Source organism: Ahaetulla prasina, chromosome 5 (assembly GCF_028640845.1).
Source record: "Ahaetulla prasina isolate Xishuangbanna chromosome 5, ASM2864084v1, whole genome shotgun sequence".
Lineage (NCBI taxonomy): Eukaryota > Metazoa > Chordata > Lepidosauria > Squamata > Colubridae > Ahaetulla > Ahaetulla prasina.
Genome location: NC_080543.1, coordinates 92,925,384 through 92,946,951, shown reverse-complemented (window position 1 = coordinate 92,946,951; position 21,568 = coordinate 92,925,384). Strand labels below are relative to the sequence as shown.

Genomic DNA, 21,568 nt, shown 5'->3' with positions numbered 1-21,568 from the left:
TTCGAAACTGCTAGGTTGGCAGAAGCTGGGACAAGTAACGGTAGCTCACCCCATTACACAGCAGCACTAGGGATTCGAACCGCTGAACTGCCGACCTTTCGATCAACAAGCTCAACATCCTAGCCCCTGAGCCACCGCGTCCCTAAATTTAGATTAAGCTAAATATTTGATTATAAAAAGAGGAATATATTAAATATAAAGTAGGTTAGTTATAATGGCCTAAGAAATGACTGATTAAACATAAAAAGTATATATTAAATAAAAAGAATGGAGTGCCACAGGAATTTATTTTCTTTCTCCTCTTCAACATCTACTTGAAATTGCTGAGTGAGATTACCTACAGATTTGGGGTTTGGTGTCATCAGTACACTGATGATATCCAATTACGTATTTTAACTCTGGCCTGGCCAAATTGATTGTTGAGGTTGTGGAGACTGTGTGGGTTTGGATGGAAAGGAACTATCTGACTTGATCCAAGGCCCAGTGGCTGTGGGTATATGGATCACCAAGATCTGGGGTATTCCATTTTTGACCTTGAATGGGATATCATATGTCCCTTCAAAAGTGGTCTGCAATTTGGGGATCTTCCTGGATTCAGCTCCTGCTTGATGAGCAGGTGGCAACTTTAGCTAGAAAGTCCTTTGCACACCTTGATCTGATGGGCCAGTTGTTTCCTTTCCTAGACTGGGGACCCTTAGATATTCATGACCTGGTCATTTCACAGCTGCACTGCAAAGTGCCCCACAAAGGATGTCCTTGAAGGCCACCTCAAAGCTTCAACTGGTCCAGAATGCAGTGGCACAGACAGTGATGGGCATGCCTTAGTATGCCATGTAACAACCTCTCCTTCATGAGCTGCACTGGTTTCCAATTTGCTTCTGGGTATGATTCAAGGTGCTGGTTGCTACCTATAAAACTCTTATGTGGCATCTGGACTGGTTTATTGAAGGACTACCTGTCTTCCATAGTATCTGCCCGGCTGATTCAATCTGTCAGAGTTGGCACAGTCCAGGTTTCTCTGATTAAAACAATGCACTCTACTGAGATCCTGGAAGCACTCCTCCTCTGTAGTAGAATAGAATAGAATAGAATAGAATAGAATAGAATAGAATAGAATAGAATTTTATTGGCCAAGTGTGATTGGACACACAAGGAATTTGTCTTGGTGCATATGCTCTCAGTGTACATAAAAGAAAAGATACGTTCATCAAGGTACAACATTTACAACACAATTGATGGTCAATATATCAATATAAATCATAAGGATTGCCAGCAACAAGTTATAGTCATACAGTCATAAGTGGAAAGAGATTGGTGATGGGAGCTATGAAACGATTGATAGTAGTGCAGATTCAGTAAATAGTCTGACAGTGTTGAGGGAATTATTTGTTTAGCAGAGTGATGGCCTTCGGGAAAAAACTGTTCTTGTGTCTAGTTGTTCTGGTGTGCAGTGCTCTATAGCGTCGTTTTGAGGGTAGGAGTTGAAACAGTTTATGTCCAGGATGCGAGGGATCTGCAAATATTTTCACGGCCCTCTTCTTGATTCGTGCAGTATACAGGTCCTCAATGGAAGGCAAGTTGGTAGCAATTATTTTTTCTGCAGTTCTAATTATCCTCTGAAGTCTGTGTTTTTCTTGTTGGGTTGCAGAACCGAACCAGACAGTTATAGAGGTGCAAATGACAGACTCAATAATTCCTCTGTAGAATTGGATCAGCAGCTCCTTGGGTAGTAGTACTCTGGAATTAAGTTACTCCAGTTTTGAATGACTCCCACGCTGTTGGGTGTTTCTGAAGAGCCTTGGAAACCTGGCTCTTTGCCCAGGCAACGTGTGATTTAAGCCCCTTTTCTTTTCCTTTGTTCCCATCTGGATCTGTTATTTTTGCCATTTTTGTTCCTTTTTATTTCATGTTGTTTTCTTGTTTTTAAATGTTTTTCATAATTTGTAGACCACTGAGAGTCTTTGCAAATCAGGAAGTATATGAATAATAACCACTCTCCTAGAAAGAGCAGGCAATACAATTCTAACATAAAATACCGCCTGTATCTTCCTGCGGACTTTTAAAGATGAATTGCAGGGGACAGAGCAGTGGTGAAATGTAAAATTTGTTACTACCGGTTCTGTGGGCATGGGTTGGTGTGGGGGGGTGTAATGTAACTGGGTGGGCGTGGCCAACTTTTTTGTTTTTGCTTTTAAAAGCATCTTTTCTACAACCACTTCTGAAGGAATTGTAAAAAATGCTTTTAAAAGGCTCCTCTGACAATCCCAGCTGAGTTGCCTGATCGTCAGAAGCTTTTCTTTTCTTTTAAAAGTATTTTTTCAGCTGAAGAAAAAATGCTTTTAAAAGTTAAAAAAAAAACCTCTGATGCTTGCGTGGCTCAGCTGGGCATGGGGGGTGGGGCAGGGATTTTTGCTACCTGTTCTCCAAACCACCTGCCGCCATTGCTACTAGATTGGGCAATCCGGTCCAAACCAGGAGCATTTCACCCCTGGGACAGAGGCTTGGTGGTTAAATGCAAATTTAGTACAGTAGGAAGTGGCCTTTGAGATCATTTGATTCCAATTCCTGCTTGGACTCCGAAGCATTAGAATTTTACATTATCCTAATTTAAACAGTATGTGAAATAGGTTCTGTTAACATACGCTATATGCAACCCAAGGATCTGAATTGGTTTTTAAGATTTATGTATAGTTATGCATAGGAGCATCAAGAGTTCAGCTACATAGAATAGTCTTTCTTCTCAAGCAGTAACAGTTGTGTTGTGTTCTGTTTTGTTTCAACTGATCAAATGATTTGCCAAATATTAGTTTCAGTTTTTGACTAGTCATAGTTACATTAAAAACATTGGGTGTCTGCACTGCACTATGTGGATGTCATTGGTTTGATTTGCAAAACAATACTAATTGGATTGTACTTTCTTCCAAAGGATCCTTGGAAAATAGAATTACAGTTATATGGTTCCTGCTTTTTAAAATATCTGCTTCTTTTTTCCCAGCCTTTGTTTTCCATATACTTTCTGAGAACTAACATGTAGCTACCGAGATCTTTCTCAGATGTTCTCTTTTTTGTAGTTATTAGTATACCAGAATTGTAATAGGCACAAGAGAAAGCAATAGTTTTAATGCAGTAGTACATAAATACAGCATTGTAGTAACCAACAAATAAGCTGGTTACAAATAATTGGAGATACTAGTCTGGAAACCATTAATTTGGGAAAGATGATTTAGGCTGATAATAACCTTGATATGTGGAAGATGGTGGAAAAAATGCTTCCCTTTTCTACTTTGTACCTTAACTGGTGACCAGTGAGAAAAAAGCTATGCTAATATTCAGGTTTCCTTTCTGCAAGGCTGACTAGCAGCTGCATCAGGCAGTTTTACCCAGGCAGTAAACATTAACAGGGATGTGAGAAGAGCAAAGAGTGAAATAGATTCCTCATCACTTTTTATTAGGAAAGTTCTGTCAGTTAAATATTGCATCCTGCAAAGTGAACTGGGGGAAAGTAGAAAAATGCACCAGAAGTGGGCTACAATCATCTTTTTTGAGGCACTCCTATGCAGATGCAGTTTCATTTAAAAAAAACTGTTACAGGCACAGTGCATGAAATATGAAATATTGGCGATGACATATCACCAATATATTGATGATACGCATCTATATATATCTCTGTCCCAGGTGAAATAAATGTTGGAGTGTATGAAGGGTCTGGATGGGGAACAACAGACTTCAACTGAACTCCAATAAGACAGAGTGGCTGTGGGTGGCCCCTTCTATATCCAGGAGTTTATTATCCTTGGTCTTGAATGGGATTGCACTACTCCAGACAGACCAGGTATGTAACTTGAGGGTCTTCTTGGATTTATAGCTCCTGCTCAAAGAACAACTGCCTGTGGCCAGGATGCCCTTTGCCGAATTCCATGTTGTGTGCCAATTACATCCTTGCCTGGACTGGGAGTCTAAATCTGGTCACTCATGCCCTGATTGGACTATTACAACATTTTCTACATGAGGCTGCCCAGAGGTGAAATTTACTTACCTTCCCTACTGGTTTGTCAATGCGCGCACTCGCAGCATGCACAAAACAGCCTGTGCCTGCACAGAGGCTTAAAATGTTGCAAAAAAGGCAACATGACATCACCGTGGATGGGCGCAGCTCCCGCAGCTGCCGCTACTAGTTTGCCTGAGATGGATAGAACTGGCTGGATTTCACCCCTGAGGCTACCCCTTAAAAGTATATGGAAGCTTCAGCTGCTGCAGAATGTGGCTGCATGAGTCATACTGGGGGCCTAAATAAGGGCACATATAACACTCTTGCTCTGTGAACTGCACTGGGTACCAGTTTGCTTCCAAGTCTAATTCAACGTGTTGGCCATCACCTATAAAGCTACCTACAAAACCGACTTTGCCAACTCTCATCAGTCCATCTGGCTGGTGAAGCATGGAAGGTATGCTACAGATCCCATCAGTCAAAGAATTTTGACTGGTGGGGTCTAGGAAGAGAGCCTTCTCTGCCACTGCCACTGCCACTGCTTTGTGGAATATCTTGCCCCAAGAGGTAAGAAAAGCCCCCAATCACTTGGCCTTTCGCAAAGGGTCAAAACATGGCATGGCCTTACGCGGGGAGTACAGAGGGCTCTGAAACCATGGGGCTGGCTAGTCCCTTGAGAGTCCCCCTTCCTGTAATAATCTTAACACCATATGGCCATCTTAGTATTCTGCCCCCTTTTTTATGTTTAATTGTCATTATTCTTTTTAATTTTGAATTTTTTAACCTAATTTAATTTTTAATTTCTAATGTTAATTTTTACCCTCCTTGAGGCTGATGGGTCATTTAGAAATATGAAATATAAATAGATAATAAATAGTATGTTAATGAAAACAAAAGCAGAATATTTGTAATTTTTTGCTGTTTTTCTGGCGGTTTCCTGCATTAAATTAGAAGTTTCCTTCTAGCTAATTCGGTTACACATATAGTACACATTGTGTCTATATGTAACATTTCTGTAATACAGTATTAAATTACTAGAATGGGCCACTTGATAAAAATCTGCTCTTTTTGCTAGTTCAAACGGTTCTCTTTCTGATCACTTGCTCTATCCAAGGAAACTTCATGCTAAGGGGAAAAATACATAGGATTAGAATAAAGAAATTGGAAATTGGATTAAAGCTCAATAGTGCATAAAGTAGCTATTAGGGGTGAGGTTGAGGTTGTTGTTTTTAAAACAAACAACATAAGCAATGCTGATCTCTGTTTTTTAGGCTAGTAACATATTGAATTTTGCACTCTTGAATGATTTCTGGCTAATTTTCTGGAAGTGCGCGTGGTACAGTCATTGTTCTCAAATTCTAACCTTGGAAGGGTTGTATCCCGCAGAGATAAGAACATGCGGCTCTACAGTTACAGCTGTATTACAACTCTCAGGTCATTTTCTCATTGGTCATTTGGCAAAAGTTACTGGAAATGAAAAGTTTAAAGCCAGTAGTAGACTTCTCAGACCTCAAAGTAGATGGTGATTTGTAAAATATCACAGGGGTGGAAAATCTGCACATTCATCCTGTATAAAGGAAGATTAATGTCAAACCTCTTAGCATCTACTATCAACTAGTTTGTTGCCTGTTTTCCTGTTTCAGAAGAACTTACAGATGTCCCAGCCTCGTGTTACATTAAGTCCATCCCAAGCTACAGATAACCCAAATAGTTTTAAAGATACTCGCAATGAAAAGATTGCTAATTTTCAAATCACCCTAGGACCATGCACATGGCCATCTCACACTCTTTCATGTAACTGTTGTGGCCTGTCGGCCCCTCCAGCAACTGAATCAGACTAGGAGGAGGTGGCATGGGAGTCAGGGACAGCATCAGGGCAACCTGGGAACTCCGAGGGGGAAGAGGGAATGGAGCTGGCAGAGAGAGACAGAGATGGAGTCTGGGCCCTCCATCAGCCCTCAGATGGGGAGTCAGCAGTCCCCAGGTCTGGAGGTGGTTGATGAAGAGGAGGAGGAACAGCAGCTGGGTCCAGTGTCTGATGCGCAGCTGCACAGAAGGCAGAGAAGGGGAGAGCAAGGGAAAGCTGTGGGCCAATCCTGGGGAAGGAAGAGCGACTGCTGCTAATGAGGACCCACTCTAGCTCTAGGGATAAAAGGAAGGGGACAGACATGAATAGGTGTGTGATCCTGTGAGAAAAACTTTTTGCCAGGATTGCCGGCATTCCTAATAAAGGAATCTTTTGAGTTCACGTCAGAGGGTTTGTCATGTTTGGGGAGCTAGGTCAGAACAGTAACATGCCTTAGTCTCAAATTCCAATTTCAGAAATCCAAAATGTCAGTCATTTCAGGTGTGGACAAAAAGCAAAGTGCCAGATAAACTACCAATCCTCACTAGTGGGTGCAGTAGCATAACAACACATATATGCCACATTAATTTCCAATGCTTAACTCAAGCTTAATGGTTTAGGGAAACTATTTATTTTGTCCTTCATCTTTTAAACATGGCACTGGCTTTCTTTGCATAATTATTAGGATTCAAAAATTACTGGGAATGCTGCAGGTTAAGCAAGTTTGGCCTATCCATATGATGCTTCCTCCACCTCCAAGAAACAAAAAAAGATTTTGGCTAATTTAACGTCAGTTTTCCTCTTGGTCTAGAAATCAGCTAAGTGATCTGGTTTACACATTTTCCTAATCTATAATGTAATTGGTACCTAGTATGGTTTTCAATCATGGTTTATATTTTTATTATGCAAACCCAACAATTGAGGAGTGTATTGAATCACAATTGAAGGCACCATTACTTAGCATAATGAACCAATCTGGTCAGACAATGAAGGCAAATCACTCCAATAGTTTACTTAAGGGACAGATTTGGTTTCAGCTCAGTGCATTATTTGAACTTGGTCAATATATAAAATGTAATTTAAGCAAGCAAATTTACTTAAAATATATTTGTTTATCCAGTCGTACAATCACAATTTAATCTACTCAGCATTGTAATTATTGCAAAGCTGCTTTAAAAAATTGCAGGATGGTTATTAAATAAAAGATAAGTAAACTTATCTTTTGTCTTGTTTACCAGCCTGAGTTTTACCAATCACAGCCAAGAGTATTATGGACATATTTATGCATTTCAAACTACAAGATGATGAGCTAAGATTTTGCTCTAAATGTCAAAAGAGTTTACAGCTCTTCAAGTTAAATTTGCTCCCGCTTTCTTGGGTTCTCGATCCTTCCCCCCCTCCCAAATATAATATATAATCATATGATATAGTATAATATAATTAAAAAGAGGAAACCAATTAAGTGTAATTAAGGAGTATAATTAAGAAGGTGAAAATAATTTTGTTGCCAAACCTGTATTTTTTAAAATATGCTAGCCTATCAGTTTTAAGTAGCTTGGAGACTGATGGGTGATAGGATCAGCATCAAATTCGCTTTCTCCCTAAAACTGAGCAGGCACGGTCTTCGTACTCCTGTATTTGTCTCTGGTGAAATGAGGTACGGGGACAGGGGGTTGGAAACGTCGGGATCCACCTTCATCACAGTTTGATGCGCTTTAGCAGAGTCACTTCTTCCTCGGAGTAAAAATTAATAACTTCCCAAAGTTGAAATCGCGGCGTTAGAGAATCGATACTTTCTGCTCCCGGGCGTTTTTGCAACAAGAATAAACAACGCCTACAGAGAAGGAGAGCCGGTCGGGCCTTTCCCAGTCGCTGTCCCAGGAGATTATCCGGAGCTTCATCACCACTGCAGCCCCGCGCGGGTGAGTCACGGGAGGTCCGGGCAGCACTGAACGAACGGGACGCCCCCCTCTCTGCGCTTTCTCCTAGGCTGCTAGGCCATCTGTGACGTCGGCCGGGGGAAGAGCAGGCCTTCCTACTTTCCGGGATCCTACTTTCTACTATCCCGGGAAGGAAGTAGCTTCCTTTTCACATATAGATGCAGCCTGGAGATTGACGGGTGATAGGATCGGCGTCCCATCCTCAATGGGGCTTCCAGTTCGCTTTCTCCCCAAGGTTGAGCAGGGACGATCTTCGTACTCTGCGTGTATTTATCGCTAGTGAAAAGGGGGAATAGGGATTTATGTGGCTTCCCACTCGCGGAGAATGAAAACTTCAGTTTAAAGAAGGCAGCGTTTTGCTTTCTCTCTCTCTCTCTCAGCCCCCCGCCTCCCCCCACTCCCGCAGCCCTTCGGAGAAGTGCTCTTTCTGCAGCATAAAGACCTTTTTATCGCACTCTCGCTGCCTGTGCGGTTGGCAAGCATCAACACGAGCATCCACCGCAGCGCAGAGAAATAGTTGAATTTAGAACACTTCCTAATTCCCCGGAGGAACTAAAGGGTAGACATTTTTGTTTATAATATTTGGCCTCCACGTTTTTGCCGTTTTTGTCTGGCTACCATCGCTGGGCAAGAAAAGTCCAGTGTTTTAAGTACCGCTTTGCTATTACTGATCGTTCGGATTTCAGCGCGATATGGTAGCCCGAACCGATGTATCTAATTTTTAGTAGCCATGGAAAATAATCCTGGTTTTTATTAGAGCGCTCATATCGTCTAAGTTTCCTGCCGGGCAGAATTCTCGAGCAGGATATACCAAATACATTAAAACAATACCAGTGTAGCCCTGTGCATATGTACTCTGTTGGGATTGCCTGTCTCTCTTTCTCTCTCTATATATATATATATTTGTCAAGTTTATATTTGTTATATATATATTAAGTTTGGGGTGAGAATGGAAACGAAGCCAGAGTGATTTCAGCAAAGCTCTTTTTATTTAGTTCATAGGAACAACAACTATTAGCCTGGCTGACAGCACTCCTTTTATAGGAGGCTATCAGCCTGTCAACCAAATAGAACAAAGTATCCCTCTCACCCTTCAATAGCGGACCTGAGTGAGAACTTCAGCAATTAGTTTAAGCTACTTATTTCAATATATAACACTTCCTGATTGTTAGACTCTGCCAGGAGTCCTGCAGTTTTATTTTTAGGGGTGGTTTGCAGTTGGTTCCTTCCTAGGACTAAAAGTAACTGACCATGGGGTCACCCTTTGTGCCTAATACAGTACTAGAGCTTGGAGTCTCCTGATTTTAGAGCCTGAAGGTCCCAACAGAGTGACTCTCATATTTGCATTACGTCTAGTCATAGTCATATCTAAGAGTCCTATATTCTGTGATTGCATGACTCTGGGAACCATAACACAATCCATAGATCAGGTTCTCAGGACACACTGAACAATTAATTTGCTAATACTGTAGGTCTGTACAGAGGGCCAAAACAAAGTGCATATATTGAACATCTTAGCTGCACTTTCCCTGAGCATCCTTGGCTGGCCCCCAAGAATGCTTATATAACCCCAGTAAAAGACACCTTTGGTTTAGATCGCTATTTCCCAACCTTGGGAACTTTAAGGGTGCGGACTTCAACTCCCAGAATTCCCCATGCTGGCTGTTTCCCAGAGTTCCCAAGGTTGAGAAACACTGGTTTAGGTGGTTCCTATAAGACACTACCTGTGTACTTCAGTGTACTCAGAATAATATTTTGCCCTTTGAATCTTGATCTCTGCAAAATCCTTCTGGCTCAGTGTTTTTTTTGCCAATATAGCTTTTTCCACATATGTTTGACACAGTAAAGTTTTTACCTGTGTTTTTTCTATGCCAAAGGGTTATTGAGAAAACAAACATGGTGAGCTTAATGAAATCACATAGCTAGTAGTGTTAGATGTCAGCATTACATGTGGACATTTTTTCAAGTGCAATGTCTGCTGCCTCTTTTAAGTTATTTTTCATGCATTTACACAGAACATTTCCACTGAACTAACATCATAGCAATATGCAATACTTTCTTTTTCTCTCTCTTCTCCTTAGCAGGCAAGCATTTTGAAAAGAATGCTGACTAAAGATCTTTTGAAGTTTGACCTACTTGTTAATATTTGCAGGCAGACAAACACACAAAAACCGCATTCAGCAGGAATGGCAATGTTTGGCAATGTTTAACTGTGAAGATAATAGTTGCCATTAAAGATTAGCAATACCAGCTGCTTTAAGTTTGGGGAGATTTTGGAAGCCAGGGAAAAGCAGAGGCAACTGATTGGGTAAACTTTTGGAATTGTACTTTAAATCATCAGATTAATGATTGAAATTCTGCTGAGCTGTACAACCAAAGGTCTAGACTCTAGAACTTTTATATTTAGCTGCTATTGAAGTCTATAAGGATATCCAGTTTTGGCCAATTTAAGGTAACATTTGCATTTATTCCTTGATTGCTTTTGGAAAACAAGACACGATGTCGTCTGTCAAAGTTGAATACGTTGTGCCAGTGAACTGCAAGATTGGAGAATCGCCTGTATGGGAGGAAAAGGAAAATTCCCTTCTTTTTGTAGATATAACTGGCCAAAAGGTCTATCGGTGGAATTATCTAACTAAAGAAGTGCAAAGTATTTCTGTGGGTAAGTAAAACAGTTACATTTTAAAAAGCCAAATGTTTACCTTTGAATATTTTTGAATATTTAATGTTCTAAAGCTTAAGTGATAGAAAGAAGCATGTTAAGAGTTGAGTACCACTAAAAACCAGCATGGTGTCATGAATGGAGGATTAGGCTGGCTGTTGTGTAGTACTACATGATAACTTTCCTTGGAATGGTTAGGTATACAGTTATTATTTTTTGTTACTACCATTTCTTCTCTCCTTAATCCCTCCTAATCCCTTAATATGGTTTCCAGATGCCCCAGTGAGCACTGTATCACTTCGTAAATCTGGTGGCTACATTATTACACGGGGAACCCAGTTTGCAGCTCTTGACTGGAAAAAGAAGTCCATTACCACCATTACTGATGTGGAGAAGGAAAAACCCAACAACCGATTCAATGATGGGAAAGTGGATCCTGTAGGAAGACTTGTTGCAGGTAACCAGGTCTTAATTCAATCTATAAAAAAATATTTATTTTTTTTCTCAAGAAATTGTACCCTTTGTAAGATGGTAGTTTCTAGTTCCATCTAGTAGAACCTTGATCTCTGCTGCTCCTTTCATAGGGAGGGCTGACTTCAGGGGTGAAATGCTCCTGGTTCGGACCGGATCACCTGATCTGGTAGCGATAGCAGCGGGTGGTTCGGAGAACTGGTAACAAAAATCCCTGGGGCCCCTGTCCCAGCTGAGCCACGTGATCATCAGAGATTTTTTGTTTTGTTTTTACTTTTAAAAGCATGTTTTCTTCAGCCGAAAAAATACTTTTAAAAGTAAAAAAAAAAGCTTCTAATGATCATACGGCTCAGCTGGGATCATCAGAACCTATTAAAAGCATTTTTTCTACAACCCCTTTGGTCAAAGAGGCTGTAGAAAAATCCTTTTAAAGGGTTCTGGCGATCAGGCAACTCAGCTGGGATCGTCAGAAACCTTTAAAAGCATTTTTTCTACAACCTCTTTGGCTGAAGAGGCTGTAGAAAAAAATGCTTTTAAAGGGTTCTGGCGATCAGGCAACTCAGCTGGGATCGTCAAAAACCCTTTAAAAGCATTTTTTCTACAACCTCTTCAGCCGAAGAGGCTGTAGAAAAAAAGCTTTTAAAAGGTTCTGGCGATCAGGCAACTCAGCTGGGATTGCCGGAACCCCTTAAAAGCATTTTTTAATAGCCTCTTCGACCAAAGAGGTTGTAGAAAAAATGCTTTTAAAAGTTAAAAAAAAAGTTGGCCACACCCACCCAGTCACATTAACCCCCCCCCCCACTAAGCCATGCCCACAGAACCGGTAGTAACAATTTTTTTCATTTCACCCCTGACTGACTTGCTGAGGAGAAAATGAGGTCCTACATTTGCACTTCAATACAGGGGTGAAATGCTCCCAGTACAGACTGGATCACCTGATCCAGTAGTGATGGTGGTGGGTGGTTCGGAGAACCGGTAGCAAAAATCCCTCCCCCCCCGCCCCAGTTGAGCTGCGCGATCATCAGAGGTTGTTTTTTTTTAGAAGCATTTTTTCTTCCCCCGAAAAAATGCTTTAAAAAGTTTAAAAAAGCCCCTGATGATCGTACAGCTCAGCTGGGATTGTCAGAACCCTTTTAAAGCATTTTTTCTACAACCTCTTCAGCCGAAGAGGTTGTAAAAAAAAGCTTTTAAAAGGCTCCTCTGGAGATCCCAGCTGAGTTGCCTGATCGCCAGAACCTTTTAAAAGCATTTTTTTACAACCTCTTCAACTGAAGAGATTGTAAAAAAAAAGGTTTTTAAAAGGTTCTGGCGATCAGGAAACTCAGCTGGGATCGTCAGAACTCTTTAAAAGCTTTTTTCCTCTGGCGATCCCAGCTGAGTTGCCTGATCATCAGAACCGTTTAAAAGCATGTTTTCTACAAGTTCTTTGGCCGAAGAGGTGGTAGAAAAAATGCTTTTAGAAGTAAAAAAAAAAAACTTGGCTACACCCACCCAGTCACATTACACTCCCCACCAAGCCACACTCACAGAACCGGTAATAACAAATTTTACATTTCACCCCTGCATCAATACCATTAATCACATGGGTTATTTGAGGGATGGGATGGGCAAATGATGAAGAATGTATGCCAATGTCTAAGTCAAATGTTGTGGCTTATGTACTTGCATCAGACTATAAGACTCAGTCATATAATGGTAGCATTTTAGAATAATGTCATTGTGACATCCTTTTGGTGTCTCTGTGGTTTGCTGCAAATTTCATTGATCATCACACTGATGTTCAGGAGATGTATCAATCCTCCCCCTATTATACTTACTTGCTGTGGAGTGTGCATATGATCCTATCTGCCTACCCACTTCCAAGTGCTGGATATGTGTACATTTTTCTTTTGCCCATAAAACTTATTTTTAATTGGGATAGCATGTATTTTGAAATCAGTTGTTTTAATTTTAATATCTTCCCAGTAGATTTTTTTTTCTCACCCAGGGACTATATCCATCACCATAGAAAATTTCACAAACAGTATTAGTTAAGACATTAAATTGTTAATTTACAAAGTACTTGTAATTTGTCTCACAGGTAATCTATCCCTACATAACAAGCCCATCTTCCCTTCTCCCCACCTCATCCTGGTTTAAATCCTGTAGTTTATCCAATCCTTGCATATGATTAAATTGAGTTACTATTCATGGGAGCTTAGTTCTTTTAATAAAACATGTCACAGTCTGAAAAAGTAGTACAAGACTCCTCTGGATTTGTGGAGTTTAAAATATGTCTTCCAATTTGATTATGATTACAGTTTAATAGCACTGTTCCTTGATTAACAGCTGAATTTTATATATATTGGAAGTTTAAAAGACAGTTTTCATATTTATGGTCTACAAGGATAACATCATATGCCTAGAGGTAGCCCTCAACTTATGATCAAAATTGTGCCCAAATTTTCTGTGAAATGGTTGTTAAGTGAATTTTGCCCCAGGTTACAACCTTCTTGCTACAGTTATTAAGTGAAATCAGTGCAGTTGTTAACTTAGTAACATGGTTGTTCAGTGAATCTGGCTTCCCCATTGATTTTGTTTGTCAGAAGGTTGTAAATTTGGTCACATGAACCTGGGACATTGCAACCATCATAAATATGAGTCAGTTGCCAAGCATTTGAATCTTGATTATGTGACCATGGGGATCTTGAAATGGTTATAAGTGTGAAAAATAGTCATATGTCACTTTTTTCCATGCCATTGTAATATCAAACGGTCACTAAATGAGCTGCTGTAAGTCGAGGACTACTTGTATTTTTATTATGGACAGGCCACTGAGAAGAAAAGAAGCTGATTGGTCTCTGTGGTGCTTGGTTATCTTTTTTCTGCTAACTCTCTGGTTCTCATAGGTACGATGTCTCAGGAGATTCGTCCTGCGGTGGTTGAGCGGCACCAGGGCTCACTCTACACTCTCTTTCCCGACCATTCTGTGGTAAAACATTTTGACAAGGTGGACATCTCCAACGGTTTGGATTGGTCTCTGGATCACAGAACCTTCTTCTACATCGACAGCCTTTCATACCACGTTGATGCCTTTGATTACGACCTGCAATCCGGGAAGCTTTGTATGCCTACTTTCCATGATTTGAAAAGTGTAACAAAGTTGGTTTTTGAACACCATTTTAAAATTGTTGCTTTCTCTCTCTCTCCCACTCTTGGTGTAGTGGTTAAGGGACCAGACTAGAAACTGGAAGACTATGACTTGTAGTCTTAGGCCCATAACCACCAGATGACTTTAAGCCAGTCACTGTCCATTCTAGGAAGAAGGTGGCAGTGGCAAGGCACTTCTGAAATGTTGCCAATAAAACTGTAGGGGCTAATTCAGGCTGTTGACAGGAATCAACACTGACTTGAAGGGGTGGGCACACACACATGCACACACATAACACACACATTCTACCGAGGTAGAATGCTTAGAGTCACAAGTCATGTAAAATTCCAACGGATTTTACATGTATAAACCACAGCTTTAACTTTTATTGGGCATATTAGAAATGACTGCAGTTTCAGCAGCATAGTTTTCTGTTTCCCACAAGGATAAGGGATGAGATATAATCTGTGTGTATTAACACACCACACTACAAGACACACCACACAAAACACAACATTAACATAAAGCACAACATAACACACATCTGCTTGCAACTCCTTAAACCAGAAGTGTGAGGTGACTGCTTCTAAAGGTTTCCCCAGCTGTGGTCATCTGATTGTCCAATAAAAAAATCTATATTCTATTCTATTCTATTCTATTCTATTCTATTCTATTCTATTCTATTCTATTCTATTCTATTCTATTCTATTCTATTCTATTCTATTCTACTCTACTCTACTCTACTCTACTCTACTCTACTCTACTCTACTCTACTCTACTCTACTCTACTCTACTCTACTCTATTCATGCACAAAATGGCTTCACTTCACTGGTTGCCACAGTAGTTCCTTCCAAGATAAATAAATTTATGGTGTTTCCCTTTGCATTTCTTTTTGTAAAAACATTGCTTGGCAAATGTGTGGCATAGCTTGTAATATCTTTCAATGGCTTTTTTCAGGCAACCGCAGGAGCATATATGAATTGGAAAAGGAAGAGTCCATTCCTGATGGGATGTGTATCGATACAGAGGGGAAGCTTTGGGTGGCCTGTTATGGTGGAGGACGGGTAATTCGTATAGATCCTGAAACAGGTTAGCAATTGCGGGGAATCCACTAATAGTCCATATTTCTTTCCTGAGATCAAGCTGTTCAGTGTAAGGGATCTGGAGCAAACACAATATGTGTGTTTTATTCATTCCAGAATATTCCTTTGCTCATGTAGAGATGCTTATACATTATAACGTATAATATATAAATAGGCCTTATCTCATCTGAAACGCAAACCAGCCTGTGGTTTCATTTACTTGTTAATGGAAATGGAAAACCTTCGGTGATTGGTGTGATAATTTCATCCCACAAATGCTATGCCTTCCTGCATGTGATCCAGAAGGTAGATTTAGGTGCAAACAGCCCTGGTTCAATCCCCGACATCGCCAGGTAAAAGGATGAAATAATTTGAAAGTCCTCTCTGTGCCCAGTGAGATTCTATAGACTTTGCCAGATAGGTAAAGAACTTTGTCTGCGGGTCTATGACAATTAGCTACGGCTAACTCACTATGGCCAACTCTCTACAGACAACTAGCCCCAGCCAGCTTACCATGGAACAGCTTGCTGCAGGACAAGAGTAACACTAATATCAAAAAAAATGGTGGAGTAGAATCATTAAAGGAAGGATGCAAAAGGAAGGATGGAATAAAATGTAAATGACAAAAAATATTTTTATTTATTTATTTTAAATAATTAAATTGTTAAATTGTCCTGTGGCAAGTTGTCCCATGGCGAGTTGGCCATGGCGAGTTATCCCATTCCATCGTCTGACATACAGCATACAATATTCCTACCTTCCATAGTGAAAGAACAATCAGACAACTGGTTCAAAAGACCTGTTTCTTACAAATGGATCACATTCATGCACAATGCATTCAATCAATATTTTGCCTTTGAAAAATTGCAGACTATGAAGCTCTTTTTTCCCAGCATTAGGTCCTACCTTTTGTTTCTTTAGGATGGAGTATGTAACCTGCAGATTTGCACGTAGACTCCTACCCGCCATTTGCAGCCCTCATGCCCTCATTTTTGGTGGATGGGCGTTTACTTTTTTCCAAATTTAAGGAGGGAAATGTACTGGTTCCACTCTGCTGGCCTGCTGCCCTTTGTTAAGGAAACAACCGGATTTATTTTAACAGGAAAAAGAATTCAGACAGTGAAGCTGCCTGTAGACTATACAACTTCTTGTTCTTTTGGTGGATATGATTATTCAGAACTGTATGTCACTTCAGCTTCTGCTGGACTGGATGAGTCGTCTCTCATACGACAACCTCAGGCTGGTGGCGTTTTCAAGGTAAACTGGGAGCTGCAGTGCATTTGAAATCATGATATGCACGATACAGTGGTTGGGGGGCAGCATTTGATTAATTTAACCAAGGAGCATTTGGGGGGTCAATAAAGTCAAGATGGCAGCTATTCTAATAATGTTTATTCCCACCCCCCACCTCCAGCATTTTTTATTTAATGTAAGGTCCTTGGTGCTCTCTGAGTTTGGTTGTTTTCTTACAGAGATTTCATTACACAACTAGGTATTTATTTTATTTTATTTATTTATTTATTTGATTTTTATACCGCCCTTCTCCCGAAGGACTCAGGGCGGTGTACAGGCATAATAAAACCGACAATACAATATACAGGTTTAAAATACGATTTAAAAAACTTATTAAATTAGCCCAGCAATTAAAATTTACCATACTAAAAAACCCCGTTTAAAATTAATAAATTCAACATTTAAAAACCCAATTTAAGCCAGCCCCGCGCGAATAAAAAGATAAGTCTTGAGTTCGCGACGAAATGTCCGAAGGTCAGGTATTTGGCGTAGACCCGGGGGAAGCTCGTTCCAGAGTGTGGGGGCCCCCACAGAGAAGGCCCTTCCCCTGGGGGCCGCCAGCCGACATTGTTTGGCGGACGGCACCCTGAGAAGTCCCTCTCTATGGGAGCGTACGGGTCGGTGGGAGGCGTGTGGTAACAGCAGGCGGTCCCGTAAGTACCCAGGTATCATCAGTACATTGATGCAGAGGGGAGAGCACTGATAATTTTTTTAAAAAAAATTGAATTTATATCCCGCCCTTCTCCGAAGACTCAGGGCGGCTTACATTGTGTTAAGCAATAGTCTTCATCCATTTGTATATTATATACAAAGTCAACTTTTATTGCCCCCAACAATCTGGGTCCTCATTTTACCTACCTTATAAAGGATGGAAGGCTGAGTCAACCTTGGGCCTGGTGGGACTTGAACTTGCAGTAATTGCAAGCAGCTGTGTTAATAACAGACTGCATTAGTCTGTTGAGCCACCAGAGTTACTAGTTGAATAGTGAAACATCTGCAAGAAAACAACCAAGCTCAGAGTCAAGGACCTCATAGTTCAACCCTGCCTTACAAATATTCTGTTCTATTGATCTCTGTAACTGACTGATTTAAGAGCTAAATTTTCAATAACATTTTTTTAAAAAAAAACCAGTACTCATTTAAAAAAAGTATATTTAACAAAAGTAAAGTTCCATTATGATTTTTTTAAAATGTATGTAATAAAGAAGCAGCTTTGGTATTGTGAAGAATAAAACTGAGCATTTCAGATTCAGTGCTATGTCTTTAAATACCTAGCTTTGCTTTCGGGTTTCGAGTTAGAATGGCTGTTGAATCCCTGATGGTTATTTTGTTGGATTTTTGGGATGTTTTGTGTGGTTCTTTTTTCTTTCCTTTTTACTATGTCATTGTCTCTTGTCCTTGGATGTAAGCCATACAATGTTATCTGGGAGTCAGAAACTCTCCAAATCTATTTAAACGAATGAACATATGTAGGCAAATATTTGCTTTTGAAAGAAATGCGTTGAGTTTATTAGAAAAAAATGAGATAATTTTGAAAGTATCATGTTCATATCCTCATTTTTTAAAAACAGATTACTGGCCTTGGGGTGAAAGGAATCCCACCATATTCATATGCAGGTTAACACATACCCTTGAAGACGCAAATCTCAAAACAAGGACGGAAGGAAATGACAACATTGCACCACTGCACAGTTTATCTGTCTCTATAAAAGGATGGTAGACCAAGTACAGGAAAAAACTCCCAAGCCATGAATTCAGATTTGACTTGTGCCCAATTTGCTTTTTTATTATAGCTAAGTAAAAAAAAAAAATTTCTTTCTGTTAAATCAATATTTTTAATAAAGTTTCAAATATATAAATATTGTATATGTGTGAATTTATCAATTTGCTGATTGAAAAGCTGGTGAATGTTTAGCTATAAATGAGATACATGCTGCCTGTTTCCCAACTCTCCTCCTTTCTTTCCTATTTCATCCACAAGTCTTTCTCTGCAGACTCACGAACTTTTACCTTCCTATCTTACTGGATCCCATCCAGTATCAGCTATTATTGTCTTCACTTTTATCAGCCTCCCTCCCTCCCTCCCTCCCTTTTCATTGGCCATCCTTCTAGCCAAGATGCTATATTTTTATTCTAGCAAAGGTTTCTACAATCCTTCTGGCCCCAACATATGCATCACATGCTACTTGTAATTCACCTTCACAACCCAGCTCAGAGTTCAGAGTCAGAACCTTTGGAGGGAAGCATGGAGTGCAGTCAAAAGGAGCGACCCTTCTCCATTAGCCATCATCTGCCCCTTTCACTCTGGCACTCAAAAGTGGTTATGTGCAGACAATGTGTGCCCCAAATAGGTCTCTTGCTGACCATTTACAGGAAAGAGTTAAGAACATGCTCGCAGTAAAGATTCCACAATTCACAATTCTTCCCCCACATTTTTTTGGTTTATGTCTGTGATGGCGAACCTATGGCATGGGTGCCACAGGTGGCACATGGAGCCATATTGGTGGGCACGCGAGCGTTGCCCTAGCTCAGTTCCAGTGCACATGTGCGCGCCGCCCAGCTGATATTTGGGCCTTCTGGACCCACTGGAAGTTGGGAAACAGGCTTTTTCCAGCCTCCGGAGGGCATCTGGGAGGGTGGGGAAGGCCCTGTCAGGCCTGGAAACCATATTAGGCCGTAGGTTTCCAGATGCTGCCACATTTCTCCCCTGAGGGGAAGAAGGGGGGGGGTGATGGGTATGGTTACATTCTTCAAGCGGTCAAGGTCAGATTGTGTTCGCATCTGCAGAAGGAGTGGCAAGAACTCCTTGGGATATTTACGGGACCGCCTACTGCCATCTTGTATCTCCCAGCGATCTGTGCGTTCTCACAGAGAGGGACTCCTTAGGGTGCCGTCAGCCAAGCAATGTTGACTGGCGGCCCCCAGGGGAAGAGCCTTCTCTGTGGGGGCTCCCACCCTGTGGAACAAGCTTCCCCCTGGACTTCGACAAATACCTGACCTTCGGACCTTTCGCCGCGAACTTAAGACTTATTTGTTTCGTCTTGCTGGACTGGCTTGAATTTTAATTTCAATTTTTAGCTGATTTTATGGGGTTTTAATTTTATATTAACTTTTAGTGTTACTTGTATCTTAATATTAGGCCAAATTTAATAAGTTTTTTAATGTTTGTTTTTAATATTGTATGTATTGCTGTATTTTTATTCTGGCTGTAAACCGCCCTGAGTCCTTCGGGAGAAGGGCAGTATACAAATTAAAATATTATTATTATTATTATTGTTGTTGTTATTATTATTATTATTATTAAGAAGAGGTTTCGAATAAAGTGGAAGAACGTTGGACCATGTGACCGGCAAAGGGATTAGGGGAGGTGGGGCTCTTAGGGTTTGTATAACTGAGAAAAGAATCCGGAAGTTTCAGTTTTGGAATTTCACTCATCGAGTGCCAGTTTCCTTATGCTAGTAAAGAACTTTGAAAGACAACGGCTTCAGAGTTTTTTTTATGCAGAAGAGGTTTTTCTGGAACCTTGACAGGCCACTTTTGCCCTCCCCAGGCTCCTAGAAAGGCTCTGGAGCCTGGGGAGGGTGAAAAATGGACCTACTGGGCCCACTGTGCCATCACATACCAAAAGCGGGAGTCGCACAGGGGGGTCGCGTGCACATGTGTGGGTGGGCGGGGCACATTGAATTATGGGTGTGGGCACGTGCGCGTGCGACCTCTCCATGCTCCCCCCACTTTTGTCACACAACGGCAAAAAGGTTAGCCATCACTGGTTTATGTTCTAGCAGCTATACTCCAGAGGTGGTATTCAGCAGGTTCTGACCAGTTCTGGAGAACCGGTAGCAGAAATTTTGAGTAGTTCAGAGAACCGGTAAATACCACTTCTGACTGGCCCTGCCCCCATCTATTCACTGCCTCCCAAGTCCCAGCTAATCGGAAGGAAAGGGGGATTTTGCAGTATCCTTCCCCTGCTATGCCCACCAAGCCACGCCCACCAAGCCACGCCACACCACCAAGCCACGCCCACAGAACCAGTAGTAAAAAATCTTATACACCAAAAATTACAGTAAATATGACAGTCATCTTGCAATCTACTGAAGCGGGTGTGGATCTTGTACAGCACAACACATTCTAAATAGAATAGAATAGAATAGAATAGAATTTTTATTGGCCAAGTGTGATTGGACACACAAGGAATTTGTCTTGGTGCATTCCAAATTCTCTCCCTGTTAAGCTAGGAACAGAAAGTGATAGACCATTTGGAACATTCCCATTGAAAGCTATGCCATCAAGAGGATTTTCCTTCTCTGGCTCTATATAAATAGGTTCCCACATTGCACAAAGCTAATATTTGTTTAACTATGTTCACTGAGTGAGCTAGAGTGGTTGAGTTTCATATCCTAGTGAGCCATAACCCATCAAATCACATTACCATTTTGGGCAAAGAAAATGCATTCCAAATGTGATATTGGAGAATTTATATAACAATCCAGCTAATTTAATTTGCTAAAGCAATTTACACAAAAATGAAAATCAGCTGTGTACTTCCTCATTTTTTAATCTTTAAATAATTTTGCTCATCAGCATTTTCATAACAGCTTCCATCTTGTTTTTGATGCTTTAAAATTAATGTTTGCAACTTTTTCAGATCATTATTTTGCTACTGGAAACCTTAATTCAGAAAGCATTTTGCTTTCTCCCTTCATATCTTTGGATATACCTTTGAAATTGCTAGATAATATCACCAACTTCTGTTAAAGCAATTATAATTACAGCTCAGTCTGATGGAATTAACCTGAGGTCACCTTATATCTTATTAGTTTATTGTATGGTAGAGCATGTTACTCTTGCTGCTACTATTAGCATTTATGTTCAAAATAGATATTCATACAATTCACTGAACCACAATCTACATAATCATGATTTATCAAATCATAATTGGCTAAACCATGAATTACAGACCATAAAATGCTAACAAGCAAGGTTTATAGTGAAATCGCAATTAATCTCTAAGGCCTAAGGTTTTCTTTTCATTTTGCAAAAATGAATCAATGCAATTTTTCTCACTATACCATTTACATTCACATTTTCTGAATCTTCTACCCCTTCCAGTCCTATTACTTCAGATACCTTTCTACTAATCTGCTTAATACCATAC

The 21,568-nt window shown here is 40.5% G+C and overlaps 1 protein-coding gene across 7 annotated transcripts; it reads left to right on the top strand.

Annotated features, from left to right (window-relative positions):
* Positions 1-1,182: 1,182 nt before the first annotated feature.
* Positions 1,183-18,272, top strand: RGN (regucalcin). Of its 7 annotated transcripts, none has more exons than XM_058185699.1 (7): positions 1,183-7,491; positions 10,269-10,436; positions 10,711-10,893; positions 13,796-14,011; positions 14,996-15,127; positions 16,223-16,377; positions 17,985-18,272. In XM_058185699.1, the coding sequence occupies exons 2-7, from the start codon at positions 10,274-10,276 to the stop codon at positions 18,033-18,035; spliced, it is 900 nt and encodes a 299-aa protein (XP_058041682.1). In that variant the 5' UTR covers positions 1,183-7,491; positions 10,269-10,273; the 3' UTR covers positions 18,036-18,272. The 7 variants fall into 7 exon arrangements, with proteins under 7 accessions (XP_058041682.1, XP_058041679.1, XP_058041680.1 ...); XM_058185696.1 differs by having other exon boundaries at positions 7,431-7,756; XM_058185697.1 differs by lacking the exon at positions 1,183-7,491 and adding an exon at positions 7,899-8,009.
* The last annotated feature ends 3,296 nt before the right edge of the window (positions 18,273-21,568 follow it).

Coding starts and splice junctions, on each gene's coding strand:
- RGN (XM_058185694.1), top strand. CDS start 7,980: ATGGGGCTTCCAGTTCGCTTTCTCCCCAAGGTTGAGCAGGGACGATCT. Junction 10,894..13,795: donor TGTAGGAAGACTTGTTGCAG/GTAACCAGGTCT, acceptor TGGTTCTCATAG/GTACGATGTCTCAGGAGATT. Junction 15,128..16,222: donor TCGTATAGATCCTGAAACAG/GTTAGCAATTGC, acceptor TTATTTTAACAG/GAAAAAGAATTCAGACAGTG.